Source organism: Bubalus bubalis, chromosome 16 (assembly GCF_019923935.1).
Source record: "Bubalus bubalis isolate 160015118507 breed Murrah chromosome 16, NDDB_SH_1, whole genome shotgun sequence".
NCBI classification, from domain to species: Eukaryota; Metazoa; Chordata; class Mammalia; order Artiodactyla; family Bovidae; genus Bubalus; species Bubalus bubalis.
In genome coordinates, this window is record NC_059172.1 from 43,448,614 (window position 1) to 43,467,544 (window position 18,931).

The window sequence follows — 18,931 nt, forward strand, 5'->3', positions numbered from 1 at the left end:
CCTGAGACCTCAGACAGAGATGAGGAGCCATGGAACCTGGTTAAGATAGGAGTTGAGTCCAAGTGCAGTGGTCTTCTGGGTGGGGGGTGCATACTCAGGGAATATCCGAGATGATCCATGGAATACGGGAAGACAATTGGGAACTATTACTTATTTCGTTTCTTTAGTATTAAATAAGCAGACTGGCAATGATGCCTTCATTCAGTCACACGTTGAAAGGTCACTGTCACATCCAGTTTGTGAGATGTCCTGGGGGAACATGGGAAATTCTACAATGCTAAGGGACTGACATCACACCCTCATGTATTCATTTGCTTTCAGTGATATATGACACAGTTTATATGTGATCAAGTGGATTCGTGAAACATATCTAGTTTTAAGCAAACCAATCATCATAAAATGGACAAGTGGCTTAAATGTCTCCTGCAAATATGTGGAGTAAGTACACTATAACCACTAATAATACCACAAGCAACTCTCAAAACTTTCTACAAACTGGTGATCCAACTAAAAAAGTTCACTTACAATTCTGTAAGTAAGGACAATTTTCTTCCACATCAGCTGTCTGAGCTGGCTATCCTTCGCCTGCTCTCCCTCTCCTTGCCCTGCCCCAGGATCCATCCTCTCTGCTCTGGGCTCCTGGATGACACCTTTAAGACTGGATGCATCACGCGGGCTTCCATGCTTGCTGAGTTTGGCCAACGGACCAGTAGGAGGTGGGGGTAGCGGGAGAGGTTGGGCATTTCCTTCCCTGCACCCTTCTTGCTTCAGTGTTACATCTCTGGCAGTGGCTGTGACCCTCCTTAATAACAGCTCAACCTGGATGGTCCCACCTCCATGGCTCCAGGTGTCACTGGCTTCCAGTCACACTATTTTCTCCTCTCGCCCCTCCTGGCTAGAACTAGTAATGGCTCCCTGCTGTTGCTAGTTTGGGGGAGTACCTGGGCACCACCCCTCGTGGTTTCTAAACCTCTATAAATGGTTCTTTCTTTTGTTAAATCTCTTGAGCCAACTCAGTTAAACTTGGTTCCTCGCCGGGAGACTGGTACTTGTCTCATGTAGCCATGACAGTTATTAAAGCCAGGGGTTATCCAAAGTGCTGAGATCTTAAAACATAATGAGGCATAAGTAATCACATTTCTCTTACTAAAGAATACTCTTTTAAGGAAAGCAAAAAAAAAAAAAAAGTTGCTGGCACTGGTAAAAACACAAAGCAAGATTTTTAAATAGTGTTTTCTCTTTCTTATCGTTTAAAAATTTCTATTTTTACTAGTTTTATAAAATAACTTGCATATCGCTAGTGGTACAGAATCCAACTGCCAGTGGAGACACAGTGTAGGAGATGCAAGAGACACAGGTTTGATCCCTGGGTTGGAAAGATCCCCTGCAGTAGGAAATGGCAATCCACTCCAGTATTCTTGCCTAGAAAATTACACGAGTGAGTCTGGAGGGCTACAGTCCATGGGGTTGCAAAAGACTCGGACAGGACTGAGCACAAGCACAACATGAATGCAGTAGCTCATGAACATAACTGAAAACAGAGATATACACATAAACTAGAGCTGCATTCTAAAAACATTTTAATTGACGAGATGAACCATCAAAACCCTCTGCTGTAGAGAAGACCTCTGCTCTAAAGAAAACACTGGCAAGTTCCTGCTGCCCCATCCCTACCACTGCCTGGGGGCTGCGTTCCTGGGGCAGGTCTCCTCCTTCCTTTGATTCTCTGAACTATGTTCCAACAAATCCCATCTTTCTACAGAAGACAAAGGGAATTCCAAAGAGAAACGCTTATCTAAAGTTCCCAGGGGACAGACCCATCCTGTGCTCTGGGGGAATCTCTGTTATAAGCAGAGATGGCTATCAGGCCATTTTATGGCTCACATGAAATACCCCTTACAACTTTCCACCTTCTGAGCTAAGTCTCTGTCTCCCACACATTTTGGTCACTGGAAGGGTAATCTTTTCCCATACATTAGCACACAGACATTCAGAATTACATACTTCAGTCTCTTGTGAGTTTGATTATCATGAGTCAGTCTCATATACATAATTAACTCCAGGCCGCAGACCAGGCTTAGGGATAGGCCCAGGACCGTGGAATACCCCCAAGATCATGTTCCTCAGGGAGTCCTCTTGGCATCCAGTCTAGATTCCTCCTGACAATATTCAGCTTTATCATCATCACCTTCCATCAGGGACAAGTTGGACCTCAACTGGGAAATAGGAAAGATGTTTAAGGTAAGAAGTCCAGAAGGGCATCACAGTCTTTCTACCAGGAATCCAAACCCCAAACAAGTTGAAAATATCATGACAAGACAGCCCTTAGTGAAACCTGACCACTTAGAGCCACAAAACTCTAGGTGTTCCATGTGCTTGATGTTAATCTAAGCTTAAATAACAGTTATTATTTATTGAGTACTTATACACATATAAGTACTATGGATACAGCAGTCCATTTCATCTTCATAAAAACTCTTTGAGCAAGTTAAATTATTAGCATCTTCAGCCTCATCTTACAGGTAAGAAAAGTAGTTAGATTCTGCCCCCAAAGTCACATGATAAGTTACAGAGTAGGGATTTGAATTCAGGTCATTTGATTTGAGCACCTGAGGTCCCAACCGTACTCCATGCTGCCTCTGTAGCAGATTGCGTGGCCTTGGCCATGTCTAGGAACTTTTCGGGCATAAACCTTGGTGGGTCAGAGAGAATGACTCAGGACTCATAACATAGGACATGGCATTTCCTGCTAATGGAAAGCTCATGGTTCTAGACTTATATTTTCCTACTAAACAGAAGATAGGGCCTTGCTCATGGACAAGGTTATGAGAACTGAAACAGACTGCCACATACTGGGAGTTCCCTGGCAGTCCAGTGGTTAAGAATTCACCTTCCAATGCAAAGGATGAGAGTTCAATCCCTGGTAGGGAAACTAAAATCTGAGAACTAACTACTGAGTCCAAATGCCACAACGAAAAATCCCACATGCCACAACTAAGATCTGACCCAGAAGGGCGGGATGGGAGGGGGTCGCTGAGAGCAGACACCAAGCTGAGGGATTTAACCCCATGAAGTGGACACCATCATTATCCCTGTTTTACAGGAGAGGGAACTGAGACTCGGAGAGGTTAGCTTGGCTCGAGGTGTATGGCTGGTCCGTGCTGGAGTCACATGGTCACTCCAGGGCCTGTGCTCTCCACCAGACAAGACTCTACTTCCAGCTGCAGCCCCCAGCTTCCACTGTGATCGCGAGAGAAAGTGAAAGTGAAGTCGCTCAGTCGTGTCCGACTCTTTGCGACCCCATGAACTGTAGCCTATCAAGCTCCTCTATCCATGGGATTTTCCAGGCAATAGTACTGGAGTGGATTGCCATTTTCTTCTCCAGGGAATCTTCCCGACCCAGGGATAGAACCCAGGTCTCCCGCATTGTAGACACACGCTTTACCGTTTGAGCCAGAGAGAAGAGCCGGTCAAAGCTGAGCCCTCCTCCTGACTCAGAGTTGGCGCTCTTTTAACCGCATCTGTATGAGCAAAGTCAAGGGTATCTTCGGGCTTGTTTTCTCTTCTGATGAACCAGGAACCTTGGGCTCTCTGGAAACATGCTCTGGTTAGCTTGTGGGTAGCCTCCTGTAGCCTCTCTGTGTCTCTTTCCGGAGTGACCACCATGCCTTCTGCACCGTGTCCCAGCCCTGCACCCCTGCTGCAATCACTGGATGGCCCCATCCCTTCCCACCTCTTCTGGACCCGTTGGCTCCTAATTTTCACTTAGTTTTTCTGGGGTGGCTCAGTTTCCCTCTGCCCCATCTTATACTAACTGATATGCCTGCTCACAGAACCTGTGTTTCATAAACCTGAGTCATCTACACCCCACCCTCACATGTTCTCAACCTATATATTTAGTGATTTAATTTTTTTCATTTGATTAGCAAAGCACCAGGATTGCTATCTTGGCTGGGCCATTTACCACCTCTGGGTTGTTGGCCAAGTTCTTTACCCTCTCTGGCCCTCAGTTTCCTCATCTGTACAATAGAGCGAACAGTTGTAACTACTTCGGAGGGCTGCTGTGAGGATGAAATGAGGTCCTGCAGGGAAAACAATAGAATATCGCTAAGACCACGAGAAGTGCCCAGTGTGTTAGCCTCCCCTGTCATCACACTTATTTTAAAAGGGAACTTTATATCCCTACCATCCATGGAAAAGTCAGTACCACTTGTAACACAAATAGAGAGGAGTTAGCTGTAAAAATAAACTTAATGAAAACAGATATTAAATTCTAACTGTTTCTGACGAAGTCTCCAAGCCCAAGACTTGCTCTCGTTTTTGTCAAGAAGAGAGACAGGAAAGCATTGGAAAGATGTTGAAGGCACACTAGGTCCAAACCCGGGGGAACAGCTTGCCCCGATCTGCCTGGGACGTCTGGTTTTAGTACTGTGAGTCCTGCACATCCGCACTCCTGGGCTGCCGCAGATAGACAGGAAAGAACATAAAAGGCAATTCTGACGTGAATCCGTGTATTTAGAGCTGAGTCAATATCTCACACTAGCATCTTGCAGAAAAAATCCACACCCTAGAGCCGTACGGCACAAGCCCACCCGGGAGCGCGGAGTTCCCAAACACCACACGTGGATGGAAAAGCTGTCATGTGTGTGCCACTGAGACGGGCCCCAAAGGAAAACCACACTTGTAAATGCCCAGTGGGAGGAACGATGATTTAACTGCTGCACAGCAGAATTACTCGGTCGTACACAACACCTGAAAAATCATGTTTTGAAGTATCTTTGATGACATGAGAAAATGATCATGATAGAACGTTTGGTTAAAAAAAGACTACTATTCAGATGTTAAAAAAAAGAATGAAACCTTGCCATTTGCAATAACGTGGACGGACTTGGAGGATATTATGCTTAGTGAAATGTCAGACAAAGAAAGACAAATACCTTATGATATCACTTATGTGGAATCTAAAAAACAAACTAGTGAATATAACAAAAAAAGAAAGAGATTCACAAATAACTCCAGTGGTTACCAGTGGGGAAAGGGCAGCAGGAGGGGTAGGATAAGAATAAGGGATTAAAACTGCAAACTGTTATGTATAAAATAAATTATCTATGAGGATATAATGTACAACATAGGGAATACAGCCAGCATTCTGAAACTATATAAGGAGTATAACCTTTAAAAATTGTGAATCAGGAGGAACTGATGCTGGAGCTGAAACTCCAATACTTTGGCCACCGGATACTAAGAACTAACTCATTTGAAAAGACCCTGATGCTGGGAAAGATTGAAGGTGGGAGGAGAAGGGGACGACAGAGAATGAAATGGTTGGATGGCATCACTGACTCAACGGACATGAGTTTGAGTACTCTCCGGGAGTTGGTGATGGACAGGGAGGCCTGGCGTGCTGCAATCTATGGGGTCGCAAAGAGTCAGACATGACTGAGTGACTGAACTGGACTGAATGTTGTAAGTTGTAACATATAATATTGCACATCATTGATACTTCAGTTTTTTAAAAATTAGGGGGAAAAAAAGCCGACTAAGATGTCCTTCAGTAGGAGAATGGATAAACTGTAATGCATCTAGGTAATGGAATGTTATTCAGTGCCAAAAAGAAATGAGCTATCAAGCCATGAAAAGACATAGAGGAATCTTAAATGCTTATTACTATGTGAAAGAAGCCAGTCTGGAAAGGCTACATAGTGTGTGATTGCAACCGTATGGCATTCTGGAAAAGGTGAAACTACAGAGACAGTAATAAAGATCTGTGATTGCTAGAGATCTGTGATCTCTGATTGGGGTTATCAGAGAAGGATGATTAGATGGAGCACAGAGGATTTTTAGGCAAGTGAAAATACTCTGTGTAATACTATAATGGTGCATACATGTCATTGCACAATTTTTCCAAACCCACAGAATGTACAACACCAAGAGTGAACCCTAAGGTAAACCATGGACTTTGGGTGACTATGATTGTCAATGCAGGTTCATCGGTTGTAACAAATGTATTACCCTGGTGGAGCTGTTACCTGGCGGAGGCTATGCATGTGTGGGGTGGGGAGGGACTGGGACATTTCTGTGCAAACCTTCCTCTCAACTTTGCTGTGACCCTAAAACTGCTCTTAAAAAATAGTCTTAAAAAAATTTTTTTTTTGGCTGTGCTGTGTGGTTTGCAGAGTCTTAGTTCCCCAACAAAAGACTGAACCTGGGCCACCGCAGAGAAAGCGCTGAGTCCTAAGCACTGGACCACCAGGGAATTCCTTTAAAACGATTTTGTTTTTAAGCAGACTATAAAACCCGTATGGTAAGACCCTAGTTTTATAAAATATACAGAAATGTAAAGGAAGAGACACACCATATTAACAATATTTATGGGGACTTCCCTGACGGTCCAGTGCTTAAAACTCCACTCTTCCAATGCAGGGGCACAAGTTCGATCCCTGGTCAGAGAACTAAGATCCCCCATGCCGTGTATCCCGGGCAAAAACAAAAACCCAGTATTTATCTCTGAATGATACGATTCCACAGGGATCTTTCATTTATTTATATTTGTTTCTGAATTTCTTACTTATACTTTCCAAGAAACTTTAGCAAAGAATACACATTACTTTTATTACTAGGAAAAAAAATCTGAATAAGAAGTATAAATTTAAAAAGTACTAGGATGGGAAGAAAGTAACCAGAGCAGATTAAGCCCCAGCCTTTGCTAACCCTTTTTCACATCTGTGGCTTATTAGCTGAGAGGCAGAAGAGGTTTTCTGGCCGGCTGGCTGGCTGTCACCTCTTTGCCTTCTTCCGTGGGGAAGGCCCTCACAGAGAAGTCAGGGCATGCCCAAGGCCACGGACTCATGTTGCCTCTGCTCCTCATCCAGTGAGGCTGCCCTGGGCTGTCACCTGGAGTCCAAGGTCCACAGGGCAAAAGGAATCCCCTTGACCTTCCCATCACCCGGACTGTGACACTAAACTGCCCGAGACCCTGGTTACTAACTAGAGGCAGGACGGCATGTAGCACCGCAAGTGCCCACTTTGGACCAAACTGGCCTGAGCTGGAGCCCTCGCTCACCACCCTCCATACTCCCTTGGGCATGTTGCTTCACCTCTCTCAACCACAACATTCTCATCTCTACCACAGGATTAAATTAAATAACAGCCCTAGCACAGACCCTGGCACAAAGTCAATTCATATCCATTTCTCTCCTCCTTCCTTTTACATTGGCTACAAGAGAACTCAGTTCTCTATCTCTGTCCCCTTGCCTCCAAGAGCTCAAACAGCAGAATCTGGAGGCTCCTAGATCTCTCCTCCCCACCCATCTGGGCCTCTGCTCCTCCTCAGTCATCAAACAGTCCCTCTGCTGACCACCAAGCCACAGAGAGGGCAGCTGAGAGGCACTCTAGAAGCTACACGTGGTTACCCAGGAGCGGTGGCAGGGTAAGGAGGGGGTGGATGACTTGAGACACCCCCCAACACACACCTTGCATTCTTTCAAGATACGCCAGAAGAATCTGATCATCAGGCACACATACATAATAAACCCAGGGCCCTGTTTAACCAGAAACCACATTATAAACATTATGTCCATTTCTTCATAAGTAAAAAAATTGCTCCTGAGAACTTTGTATTGATATACTCTCGGCATTATTCTGAGTGTTGGACACACTCTACAGAATGAGATGGGGTCTCTGCCCTAAGAGAGCTCAGTATCCACTCCTGCTGAAGGTGCGGGCACACCCATCCACCTTTGTTACTAATAGGACAGAGGCAAGGATTGTTTGGGAAGCTGAGAATCCATATGTGAGGTTCAGTCCACCAGGCAAGGAATCTGACTTCCTCACACAGAGACTCACAGAACCAGCCCCTCGTCCTGAGATTATGAGCCCACTGGTCCACCTGAGAGTTAGTTTCAAGTGGAAGACATCCCATGGCCTTCACTATCTTCATCCAGGATACGAAGTCTCCTGCTTGTCACTTGGTGGCTGGATGGCCTTGGACAAGTCATGTAACATCCCCTAATTCTAGTGTCCTCCTATGAAACTGAGGTGCAGACACATCCCCTTTAGCGTTGCTGGCGAGAGCACACGAAATCACGTTTGGAAAGTCTGCCACTCAGTGTTGGAAGAGAGTCGGTGCTTCCCCACGACCCGCTCAGAAGCGGCACCAGCCAGAGATGAACAGGCCACGGTGGTTAGAGCACAGCCTGTGGAGATGGGCTGCCTGGGGTCATAGGCCAGCACCACCTGTCACCAGCTGTGTTTCCTCTCTGGGTTAAAATGTCCCATCTCCATGATGAGGATAATAATAACCTGTGCTTTGTAGGGTTGTGGAGGTCTGAATTACTACACGGCAAGTGCTTAGAGCAGTGTTCCATGCATAGTAAGAATGGCATGTTTGCTTTTTTTTTCTTCTAGAAAACATGTTTATGGGGATCACTGATCATGGTGTAGTAATTTGTACAGGATTATACCTCCCAATCTTATATGGTATGCAAGAACATCCTGCTTACTACCAAGCACAGAGGAAGGTACATCAGCTGTGAATACAAACAGCCACTTTCAACACACACCTATAGACTTGCGCACCCACACACAAACACCACTGAACCATGGACAAAACAAACATGACAACGACAATTGTAATTTCCATTAGGGACAAAAAGCCCAAGACACTCCCCAAGGCAGACGTGTGCTCTCGTATTCCCAGCTGTGTTGAGGGGCAGGAGCGTTGCAGCTGGACTCCTATGGATTTGGCTCTGACTCCCAGCTCTCCTAGCTCTGCTCCTCCTCAGTGGTCTGACCCTAGACAAGTCACTTAGACTTTCCTTCCCATAAAAGCCTTGGGGTGAAGCTGAGGGGAGTTCACGCCACCTGTCACCCGCACGTCACTGCCACCTGGTGGGGACAACAGAACCCCCGGCGGGCTCCGACTCCCTAGTGCTCCCAGCCTAACAGCCTGGGAAGCAACTTCCTTTTTCCTGCAGAAGATCCATGGGCTGCTTGACTCCCCCCACACCGAGACCCTCAAAGAGCAGCCTGAAAAGTGGGTGTTAAGAGGGCAGCTGCTGCTGAACTCTGGGGGATGGGAGCACCAACCAGGGGTCCCTGACAATCTCACACTGTTTACTCAATCTGCAGAGCATCTCCAGGCTTTTATAGCCATTTACTAGACAAGAGGGAACAGACAGCTGGGCCCCTCTCTGGCCTCCAGCTTCCACCGGCCTTTCCTTTGGAAAAAGGCAGCCTGAGTGCCTTCCACTCTAGGAATAGCTCTGACTCCGAGCTTCTAGAGGTGTGCAGGCTCAGTGCACAGGCCAGGCACACACAACCCCTTGAGGATGCAGGGAAAGGTCACAGAGGGGCAAAGCTGGAAGCAGGAGAGATGGGGACAGGGGTAAAAACAGTGGCTTCCACCAGAACACAGGATAGAAAGTGCAGGGACAGACACAGGGGCAGGTCAAGGAGGGAGACAGACAGGGCTGGGCCAGCACAAGGGCCAAAGTGGACAGGAGGCGAGTGTTGAGGGGGGGGTTGGTGACGGTGGCAGAGAAAGACACAAGTGCTCACAGAGCAGGGCTGGGGCAGCAGGCAGCGCGTGAAGAGCCCTGCCCAGTGGGCTTACGTAATCGGGGGACCCTTTATTACTCCAAAGTGGTCCACAGGAAATCTGGGGATGGGGATCCCCAGTCAGAACCCACGTTTTCGCCCTAACTTGTGCATGCTTTCCGACAGCAAGCAAAAGAAGCACAATTTAGTTAAGTTAGGACGGGCTAAGATTCACTTCTTATTTTAAAATGATGACAGCAAAAATAAAAATACTCGGCTGAAATGCCATTCAACCGAGCCAGTTCCCCTAGAAAGTTAAAGTCAGGCGCCCCCATCCCAGCACACCCTGTACCTTTAAGGAGGAGAAGAGTTCCCTTGCTCCCAGCTGAAGAGGCAGGTTATTCTTGGAGATAGCGACGACTTACCTAAAACTGAGTTATTCCCCTTTCCTCCTCCGGCCAGCCTCTCTTCACTCTGGGGAGCTTTTACCATTTAAGGTCAATGTTACATCTGGCTCTGGAGCTTGGAGCTGAGAAGCCTCTGGCTGCCGAGCTCCGCTGCCCGCCTCCTCGGAGAGGGGCTGGGACTTAGAGCCCAGAGCTCCTCGGGGACCCCTCTGGCCCAACTCAGGGGGCAAACGGCAGGGAAGCTGGCCAGGCCATCCGAGGCTCAGTGCAGGCTGGGCCTGAGAGGCAGTGGCTGGCCCTGGGCCCCTCCCACAGGCACCCACACAGCGGAGGGCAGTGCCCACAGGCAGCTCATGCTGCTGGGCATGTCCCGGCCAGGCAGGGACCAAGAGAACTCGGCCGATCTGCCTCCCAGCCTGGAGTCTCCGGCGAGCATGTGAGCCTGGACAAGACCCTGGCCCAGCGCCAGTGAGACTGGGAACATTTCCTGTCCCGGGGATTGGGAGGTGGGGGCTGCTCCCACCTTAAGCCCTCGGGATTAGCAGAGAGAAGGGCCTGGAAGATTCAGCTAATCCCAGACCTGGCACCAGCCCCAGGGCTTCAGTCCTTGCTCCTCCACTGAGTAGCCCTGTGGTCTTAACCTCGTGGAGTCTCAGTCTCCTCATCTCTAAAGTGGGAATCACTGGGATCTCAATGCCTAACTCCTAGGGTTGCAGGAGGATTTGATGAGATGATACTGAAAGGCTTAGCAGAGTGCTAGCATCTCAGACTTGCTGATCAACACCAGCAAGTTTCCTGCCCCTGCTCAGACGCAGGTGAGGAAGAGCTGCTCTCTCCTGAAGTCCACACCTTGCCCTTACTCGCTCCTCACCACCTTGGGTGCAGCCCCGCACCCAGAGAAAGATCATGGTGCTGTGGGCCCTGGCCAGTCACATGGGGGCTCCAGCCCTTTTCAGCAGTTAGAGGCAGCTCAGAGAAACCCTATGTAGGACTGCCAGATAGAATGCAGGACACCTACTTAGACTTGAATTTCAGATAACACGTATCTATTTTAGTATAAGTATGTCCCCAATACTGCACAGGACATGCTTACATACACACACACACACACACACACACACACACACACACACATATATGCTGTGCTGTGTGCTTCATTGCTCAGTAGTGTCTGACTCTTTGTGACCACAAGGACTGTAACCCACAAGGTTCCTCTGTCCATGGGGATTCTCCAGGCAAGAATACTGGAGTGGGGTGCCATGCCCTCTTCCAGGGCATCTGCCCAACCCAGGGATCAAACCCAGGTCTGCCGCATTGCAGGCGGATTCTTTACCATCTAAGCCACCATGGAAGCCCAAGAATACTGGAGTGGGTAGCCTATTCCTTCTTCAGGGGATTTTCCCAACTCAGGAATCAAACTGGCATCTCCTGCATTGCAGGTGAATTCTTTACCAGCTGACCTACCAGGGAAGCCCCATATATATGTGTATATATGTGTGTGTGTGTATATATATATATATATATATATATATATATAATCTGAAATTCTAATTTAGTGAAATTTAATGGCTCATCCTGTATTTTTATTTGCTAAATCTGGCAACTCTAGTGGTGGGCCATCACTTACCACCTCAGAAAGTGCTCGCCAGTCATGCTGAGGGCTCTAGGCGTTGGTGCCTCGAGACGTGTGGCCTCAAGCCCTCCTGGTGACAGCTGCCTGGCTGCATACAGTCCTTATCCTCAGTTCCTGGCTGTGGCAGGCTTTCTCCCCCAAACCTAGCCCACTGGGCTTCTATCCCAGCCCCTTCCACGGACATCCAGTCCTGGACTGTCTCTTCTCCTTGCTTGTTACAAAAGAGATTCCTGATGAGACTATAGTACATGCTGTCTGTCAAACCCATAAATAACTATTTTTGTAGATGGAACCAGAGGAGACTCATGGGTACTAGCCATGCTTTCCCTCAGGCATCTACACCTATCCATCTACTGGGAACAGGCTCCCACTGGCAAAACCACAAGGTGATGGCTACTAGAACTGCAAGTAGAGGGACTAGAATGAATGACCAAACTCTTTAGTGCTGTTTCTCCAACTTCATTGTGCAATAGAATCATCAAATGTGAAACTCTCTGGACCCCTTTTCTAGAAATTCTAATCTTGTGGCTCTAAAGTGAGGCCCAGAAGCCTATATTTTATTTAAGGTCCTCTGGTGATTCTTACTTATGCAGTTGGTCCAAAAACCCCATTTTAGGGAATGGTACTCCAAAAGTTGATTTTATGAATCTAGCAGCAATTACTGCAAAGACAACTAGAAACTTGGGTTTGTGTGCATGTGAGGAAGGAGGTGTGAGTGTATGTCTGTGTGTCTATGTCTCTGTGTGTGTTATATAAACCTTATATTGAACACCTACAATATTCCAATCACTATATTAGACACTCTCCATAAAAGCATGTACCTTCCTATGTGCCCCATGAAATAGAGCTATTATACCATTCTTTTGAAAAGGAAACTAAGATTTAAAGAGGTAAAAAGACCTGTGTGATGTTCCACAGCCAGTAAGCGGTAGAGCGAAGAAGTGAACTTAGGTGGTTTGGCCCTAAAAGTCTTTCCCTGTACCATACTTCCTTCTCTTCAGCCTAATTTCTTAAATTAGGGTTTATGGAGCCTTCAGAGGTCTCTGCGCCAACTGAAACTGTGTGCAAAATACTGTGTGATTTCTGTTTTTCTTGGGTACAGGCCTACAGCTTTCACCAGACTCACAAAGGGGTCACCAAATAACATTTAAAATTATTACATTAACACACATTTCATAAAGCATGTCACTGATGGGTGTGTGAAATGAGCACACTCTATAGAAGACAATTTAGCATGATCAAAATTACAAGGCTTGTATCCTTTGATCCAATTCCACACCTAAGAATTTATTTTGCAAACATATTCCCACACTTGGGGAAATGACAAATGAACATGATTATTCACTGCAGCTTTGTGTATAAAAGCAGAAGGGTTGGAAACAATGTAAGTGTCCACCAACTGGCAGCCATAAAAAATGATGGGTATAGCCACAGCACAGGGTGGGTAGGCACTTTATGCAGGGACAGGAAAAGCCTCCAAGATCTCACGGTTAAGTGGAAAAAGTAAGATAACAGAACAGCATAGATATATAAACACACCCACAAATATACTCACATTCACACATACATACTCACAAGTACATATGTGTGTGTACACACAATCTCACTAAAATTAACACAAGAAACAAATAACATTAACATTAATTGCCAGATGGTGCTAGTGGTAAAGAACCCATCTGCCAATGCAGGAGACATAAGAGACACAGGTTCAGTCCTTGATCAGAAAGATCCCCTGGAGGAGGGCATGGCAACCCACTACAGTATTCTTGCTTGGAGAATCCCATGGACAGAGGACCCCGGTGGGCTCTACAGACGATAGGGTTTCAAAGAGTCGGACACAACTGAAGTGACTTAGCATGTAGTAGCCTATGGGGAGGAAATCTAAGTGGCTGGGGCAAAGAGTATACACTGTGTATTTTATTTATACATTTAAAGTTTGAATCATGTGAATAAGTCATGTGTTTACATTCAAAAATAGTAATGAAACAGAAGCATTGCTAGAAACAGGGATTTAGTTAATTCATCTTCCAGCACTGCCTCCCCCAAGTGTCAGAGTATTGGCATGAGCCTGACTAAAGGTTATTTTGGGTTTCTTACTTTTTATTTTTGAATAATTACAGAAATGCAGGAAGTTCAAGAATAGTACAAAGAGTCTCATGTACACTTCCCCCAGCTTCCCCCAGTGGTAATAGCATATACAACTATATGAAAGCCAGAAAGTGGGCACTGGTACCTTATTGTTAACTAGATCACAGATTTTATTATTTTTTTAAATTAGAGTATAGTTGCTTTACACTGCCGTGTCAGTTTCTGCTGTACAGCAAAGTGAATCAGCTATAGACACACATATAGTGTTCATTGCTCAATCGTGTTCGACCCTTTGCAACCCCATGGACTGTAGCCAGCCAGACTTCTCTGTCCACGGACTTCTCCAGGAAAGAATACTGGAGTGAGTAGCCATTCCCTTCTCCAGGGGATCTTCACAACCCAGGGATCAAACCCAGGTCTCCTGCATTGCAGGCAGATGCTCTACCGTCTGAGCCACTACATATATCCCCTCTTTTTGGATTTTCTTCCCATTTAGGTCACCAGAGAGCACTGCGTAGAGTTCCCTGTGTTGTACAATGGGTTCTCATCAATTATCTATTTTATGCATAGTAGTGTATATATGTCTATAGATCTTATTCTAAAAGTTATTTTAAAAATGCAGCCTTCTCACAGCTCACATGTTCATTTAAAATGTTTTTTGGGTGTGCCAGACTAGAGTTGGCTGATGGGATGTGGTAGGGACACTTCAGAGCCATCCCTGCCCTCATGTGGTATAGACCAGAGAAGGTGACCCCTTACTTAAACAGTAACAGTATTTGGAGGCCTGGGACCCAGCAGTATACAAGGCGTGTTGACCACAGCTCTAAAAAAGGCGCTGTGTCCTTTGCTGTCCTGGTCATGGAGCTTCACAGCTTGCCTGAAAGCTGACTTTTAATCCTTAAAAGAGCATGAGCAATTACTCGGGCTATATTTATCCTTGTTCCTGGAGCCACACAGGGATTTGGCCTCACTCTACCCAAATCTCCAGCTCATCCATCACTCATTCCCATCAGAGACAATCACGTGTCCTCAACATCAAAGCGGTGGGCCAGTGGAGGCGCACTGGCACACGACTGGGGGACGCTCTCCCCTCAGGCCCTCTGACTCAAAGCCAGGGAAGAAGTTTAAAAATCCCAGGCCAAAAGCACATCTTGGGGCTGAGGGAAGCCAAGCCAGGAGAAGCAGAAGCTTGCCAAGACCTCTGCCAGCTCAGGGACTGGGATGACCTCACTGGGAGTATTGGCCTCCCTGCCCCTTTTATACGTAGGGACTCTGTGAAACGCCCAGTACTTAGGAGGCCCTGGATGAGTAAGTGAACAGATAAGTGGCCAAATTGGCAGGAATGACATCCAGGTGTCAATGCAAGGGACAATGACAGGTGTCATTGACTGAACATGGTGCCAGGCACTCTGTTGGCAACTTTACATATAAGGTCTAGTCGGTCTTCACTAAGCCCACGTGATGTAGGCCTTCTCACCCCTAGGTCCTAGATGAGGAACCTGGGATTTGGAGAGGTCAAGGAGCCTGCTGGTGCTTCACAATTGTAAAACTGATCTTTGCCACTCTAGAATCTCAGGGTGTCAACTTCAGGAGAGCAGACTTGGGGAACTTCCTTGGTGGTCTAGTGACTAAGATCCTGGCAACCTGACTGCATTAGGCCAGTCCTGGAGAGAACAGCCGCCAGAAAAATTGTCCTCCACTTTCTCCACTCGACCTCAAGAGCATGACCAACCCATTTGTTTCAAGGACGTGTTCTGTATGCATACCTTGTGCTTGGACCTCTGCTGGCAGTGAGGTTACACAGATGAGCAAAACGTGACTTCTGTCCTCCAGGAGCTTATGGAATAAGATGCAAGAAGGTAAGTAACATCTGTGATTAGAAGGTGTGTGAAAGTGGTTTACAAACTGTCTCTCCATGTGCTTACATAAGGCATTAGAGTAAAACTATTCTGTAAGGAAGAATGTGGTTAGTAACCATGGATGGGCTGGGCTGCTGAACTTGAACCCAAGAGCTGCAGATGCTCCAAGGAAGAAGAAGTGGGGACAATGAGGAAGGTTTGATTCTAGAGGAGTGGGCATTTGAGGCAGTCATGTGTCCAAACAGGTCAAGGTTTCAAGATGTGGAGAGTGGGTCAGGGAGATTGTTCCTAGAGGAATAAGTGGTGTGGGTCTAAGTGGAGAAGCAGGAAAGTGCTCAGGAATGCAGTGGCAGGGCTTCTGTCATGGAGCTGACCTGAGTTAGTCAGACTATGAAGGAACCTTGAAACCCAGGCTTGAGTTTGGACTTAACTCCATGTGGATTGGGAGCCCTAGGAGGTTTCTAAGCAGGACTAGTGTGTGGTGAAAGTTAGGCTTTGGGAAGATTGTTGTAGGACAGTGGGACCAGTCAAGAGATGACTGATAAAAGTCCTTTGGAGCCACATGGACTCCAAGGAACTATAGGGAAATTATGTAATCTCTTCAGTGTCAATTTCTTCTTTTTCAAAATGGGTAATACTGGGGATTATCTTCAAAATATCTGTTATGACCCACATGCTGGCCAATTGTAATAGGTATCAATGGCTGTATTACTGGAGTCACTGGATCCTAGAGATCCCCTGCAGTATGAGGCACCAACACTGGATCTCCCCATGATCTGAGTTGCCAGGTCATGGGGAGATCTAGGGAATTCTGGGGGAGATTCCAGGGCAACTGAGGTGGTGGAGGAGAGTCAGGGGTCTCAGAGTAGGAGCTGTTTACCAACTGGCAGGGAGGTACCTTGATATTTTAACAACACATGGCTATAGTGGAGCGACTGGGGTAAACATTAGCCTAGGTGCTCCTGAAACACCCCATAGACATGTGGCTCTCAGGAGAGAAGAAAATGTCAAGGATGACCAGGTTGAGCAACTGGATATACAGTGGAGTCATTTATGGAGATGTGAAAGCCAGCTGGGGTACAGGAGTAATAGACTCCAGAGTCCCATTTTGGACATGTGAAGTTGTAGATGACTATGAAACACCCCAGTGGAGATGACACATGGATAACTGGATGCAGGAAGCTCTGCACAGAAGTGGTAACAGCAGGGATAAGGGTGGGAAGAAAGACATAGACTCAATAAATTTGCGACCTAACTGCATGTGGGGTGTGGAAAGAAGAGGTCAGGTGGCTCCAGAATTTTGACCTGATCCCTGGGCAGGTAAAGTGAATGTTAATACCACAGGGCAGCCAGGAGCAGGCACTCACTGGTCAATAAAGATCAGTTCAGTTTGAGATGCTGGTGGGATGCCTGGATGGAAATACCCAGATGGAGACACTCAAATGGAGATGCCCAGAAGATGGTTAGAAATACAGGATTGCAAGGATTGTTCCTTGAGAGATGTCTAGACTAGTGGAATAGACTTTAGAAATGCGGATCTCTAGGAGACCTTTCAATCACAAGTGAAGAAGACTGTGAATAAGCTATTGGATATTTGGGAGGGCCATGTCAATAGATGGAACTAGAAGCCAATTTTCAGGGATTTGGTGAGGTCTGGGATGTGAAGGAGATGAGACTCATTTCATCATGCACTTGGCAACAGTGTGCTATGACAACCAAGTCATTCTTGGCTCATTGAAAATCCATGGTCCACTGAGACTCCCAGATCTTTACACAAATAGAGCTCTCTCTACTTTGCCCCCACCACCAACTATCCTGAATAACAGTGTAGTCTCAACTTGTTCTTCAAACACAGGATTTCTGTGCAGGTGCCATGACACAATAGATTGTTTTTTTCACCAAAGGAAGAGACAAACCTTTCTCAGATTGTCCTTTCAGGCTTCACATACGTTTGGGAGTTTGCATTTTTTTATGAAAAAAGAAAAAAGATGTGAAGCATACAAGGATTTTTGAGGTTTGTGAGTTGACATTCCACCATTAAATTAATGCTAACAAAAGCTCAATTTCACTAATCCTGAGAGGAACTTGATCTCCAGATGCACTGACTGCTGATTGGATGCCTGCACCACGAGGCCTCTTCCGCAGCCCAGAGTTGGGTGTTTTTCCTTTTTAAAACTACTTTGAAGTTGTGAAGAGCATATATCACTTTTTAAGAGCATACCCAAAAGAACTCTTGCAAGTAGTTTTGTTCAAGTGAAGGCTAACTGAACTAAATAGAATAGTCCCCTTTCATAATAACAAAAGCAGAAGAAAGAGGAAGAGAAGGAAGAGAGAGGGCGTGCATTTGTTCTTCCTCATCTCCCCTGTATGGAACGCTAGACTCCTCTGGGGCTTGGTTCTCAGGCCTAGATTCTTTTCTGCTGCTGCTGCTGCTGCTAAGTCGCTTCAGTCGTGTCCGACTCTGTGCGACCCCATAGACGGCAGCCCACCAGGCTCCCCCGTCCCTGGGATTCTCCAGGCAAGAACACTGGAGTAAGTTGCCATTTCCTTCTCCAATGTATGAAAGTGAAAAGTGAAAAGTGAAAGTGAAGTCACTCAGTCGTGTCTGACTCTTCGTGACCCCATGGACTGCAGCCAACCAGGCTCCCCCATCCTTGGGATTCTCCAGGCAAGAACACTGGAGTGGGTTGCCATTTCCTTCTCCAATGCATAAAAGTGAAAAGTGAAAGTGAAGTCGCTCAGTCGTGTCCGACTCTTAGCGACCCCATGGACTGCAGCCTACCGGGCTCATCTGCACTTATTCAGAAGAGAATCTTTTTAAGCTCATGATTTTAAATATCATTTATTTAAACTCTCTGAAGACTCTTAAATGTTCATGTCCACTCTGGACCTCTCCTCCCAACTCCAAAGTCATATATCCAACTGCCCACTCAACACCTTCCCTTGGGTGTCTCACAGTCAGCTCCAACTTAACCCAAGGGTCTGCTTTGCCTTCAGCTTTCTCCATCTTGGTAAATGGCAAGCCCATCCTTTGAGCTGCTCAAACACAAAACATGGCTCATGATTTCCCTTCCTGCTCCTTACACACCCCACAGGGAATCCATCAGAAGATTCTGTTGGCTGTATTTTCAAAATACATCCAGAATCTGACCACTTCTTACTACATTTATCAATACTACAGGTCTAGGCCTCCATGACTTCTTGCCAGTCATCAATGCAATTGACTCCTGATTGCTTTTTTGCTCCTACAAAGCAGGCAGAGTATTTTTTTTCCATCATGAGTTATATCATGACTTACAAAACTTACTCTGTACCAGGTACTATACACAGTGATTTATGTCCATCACTTATTCTCAAAGTATATTCTCCCAAAGTGTGCAGTCTGCATTTTCCAGGTTAAGGTAGTG

General features: G+C 46.3%; 1 protein-coding gene across 4 annotated transcripts in view; it reads right to left on the minus strand.

Moving 5' to 3' along the window:
- Window positions 1–10,323, minus strand: part of IRAG1 (inositol 1,4,5-triphosphate receptor associated 1) — a 124,642-nt gene extending 114,319 nt beyond the window's left edge. The window contains exon 1 of one of the 4 annotated variants that reach the window (XM_025266642.3): window positions 9,963–10,323. In XM_025266642.3, coding sequence (XP_025122427.2) covers window positions 9,963–10,029 — 67 coding nt within the window. In that variant the 5' untranslated portion in view covers window positions 10,030–10,323. Of the gene's footprint in view, window positions 1–9,889 lie in introns of all 4 variants that reach the window. The other 3 variants (XM_025266641.3, XM_006045982.4, XM_025266645.3) reach the window with 3 other exon arrangements.
- Between the last annotated feature and the right edge of the window lie 8,608 nt (window positions 10,324–18,931).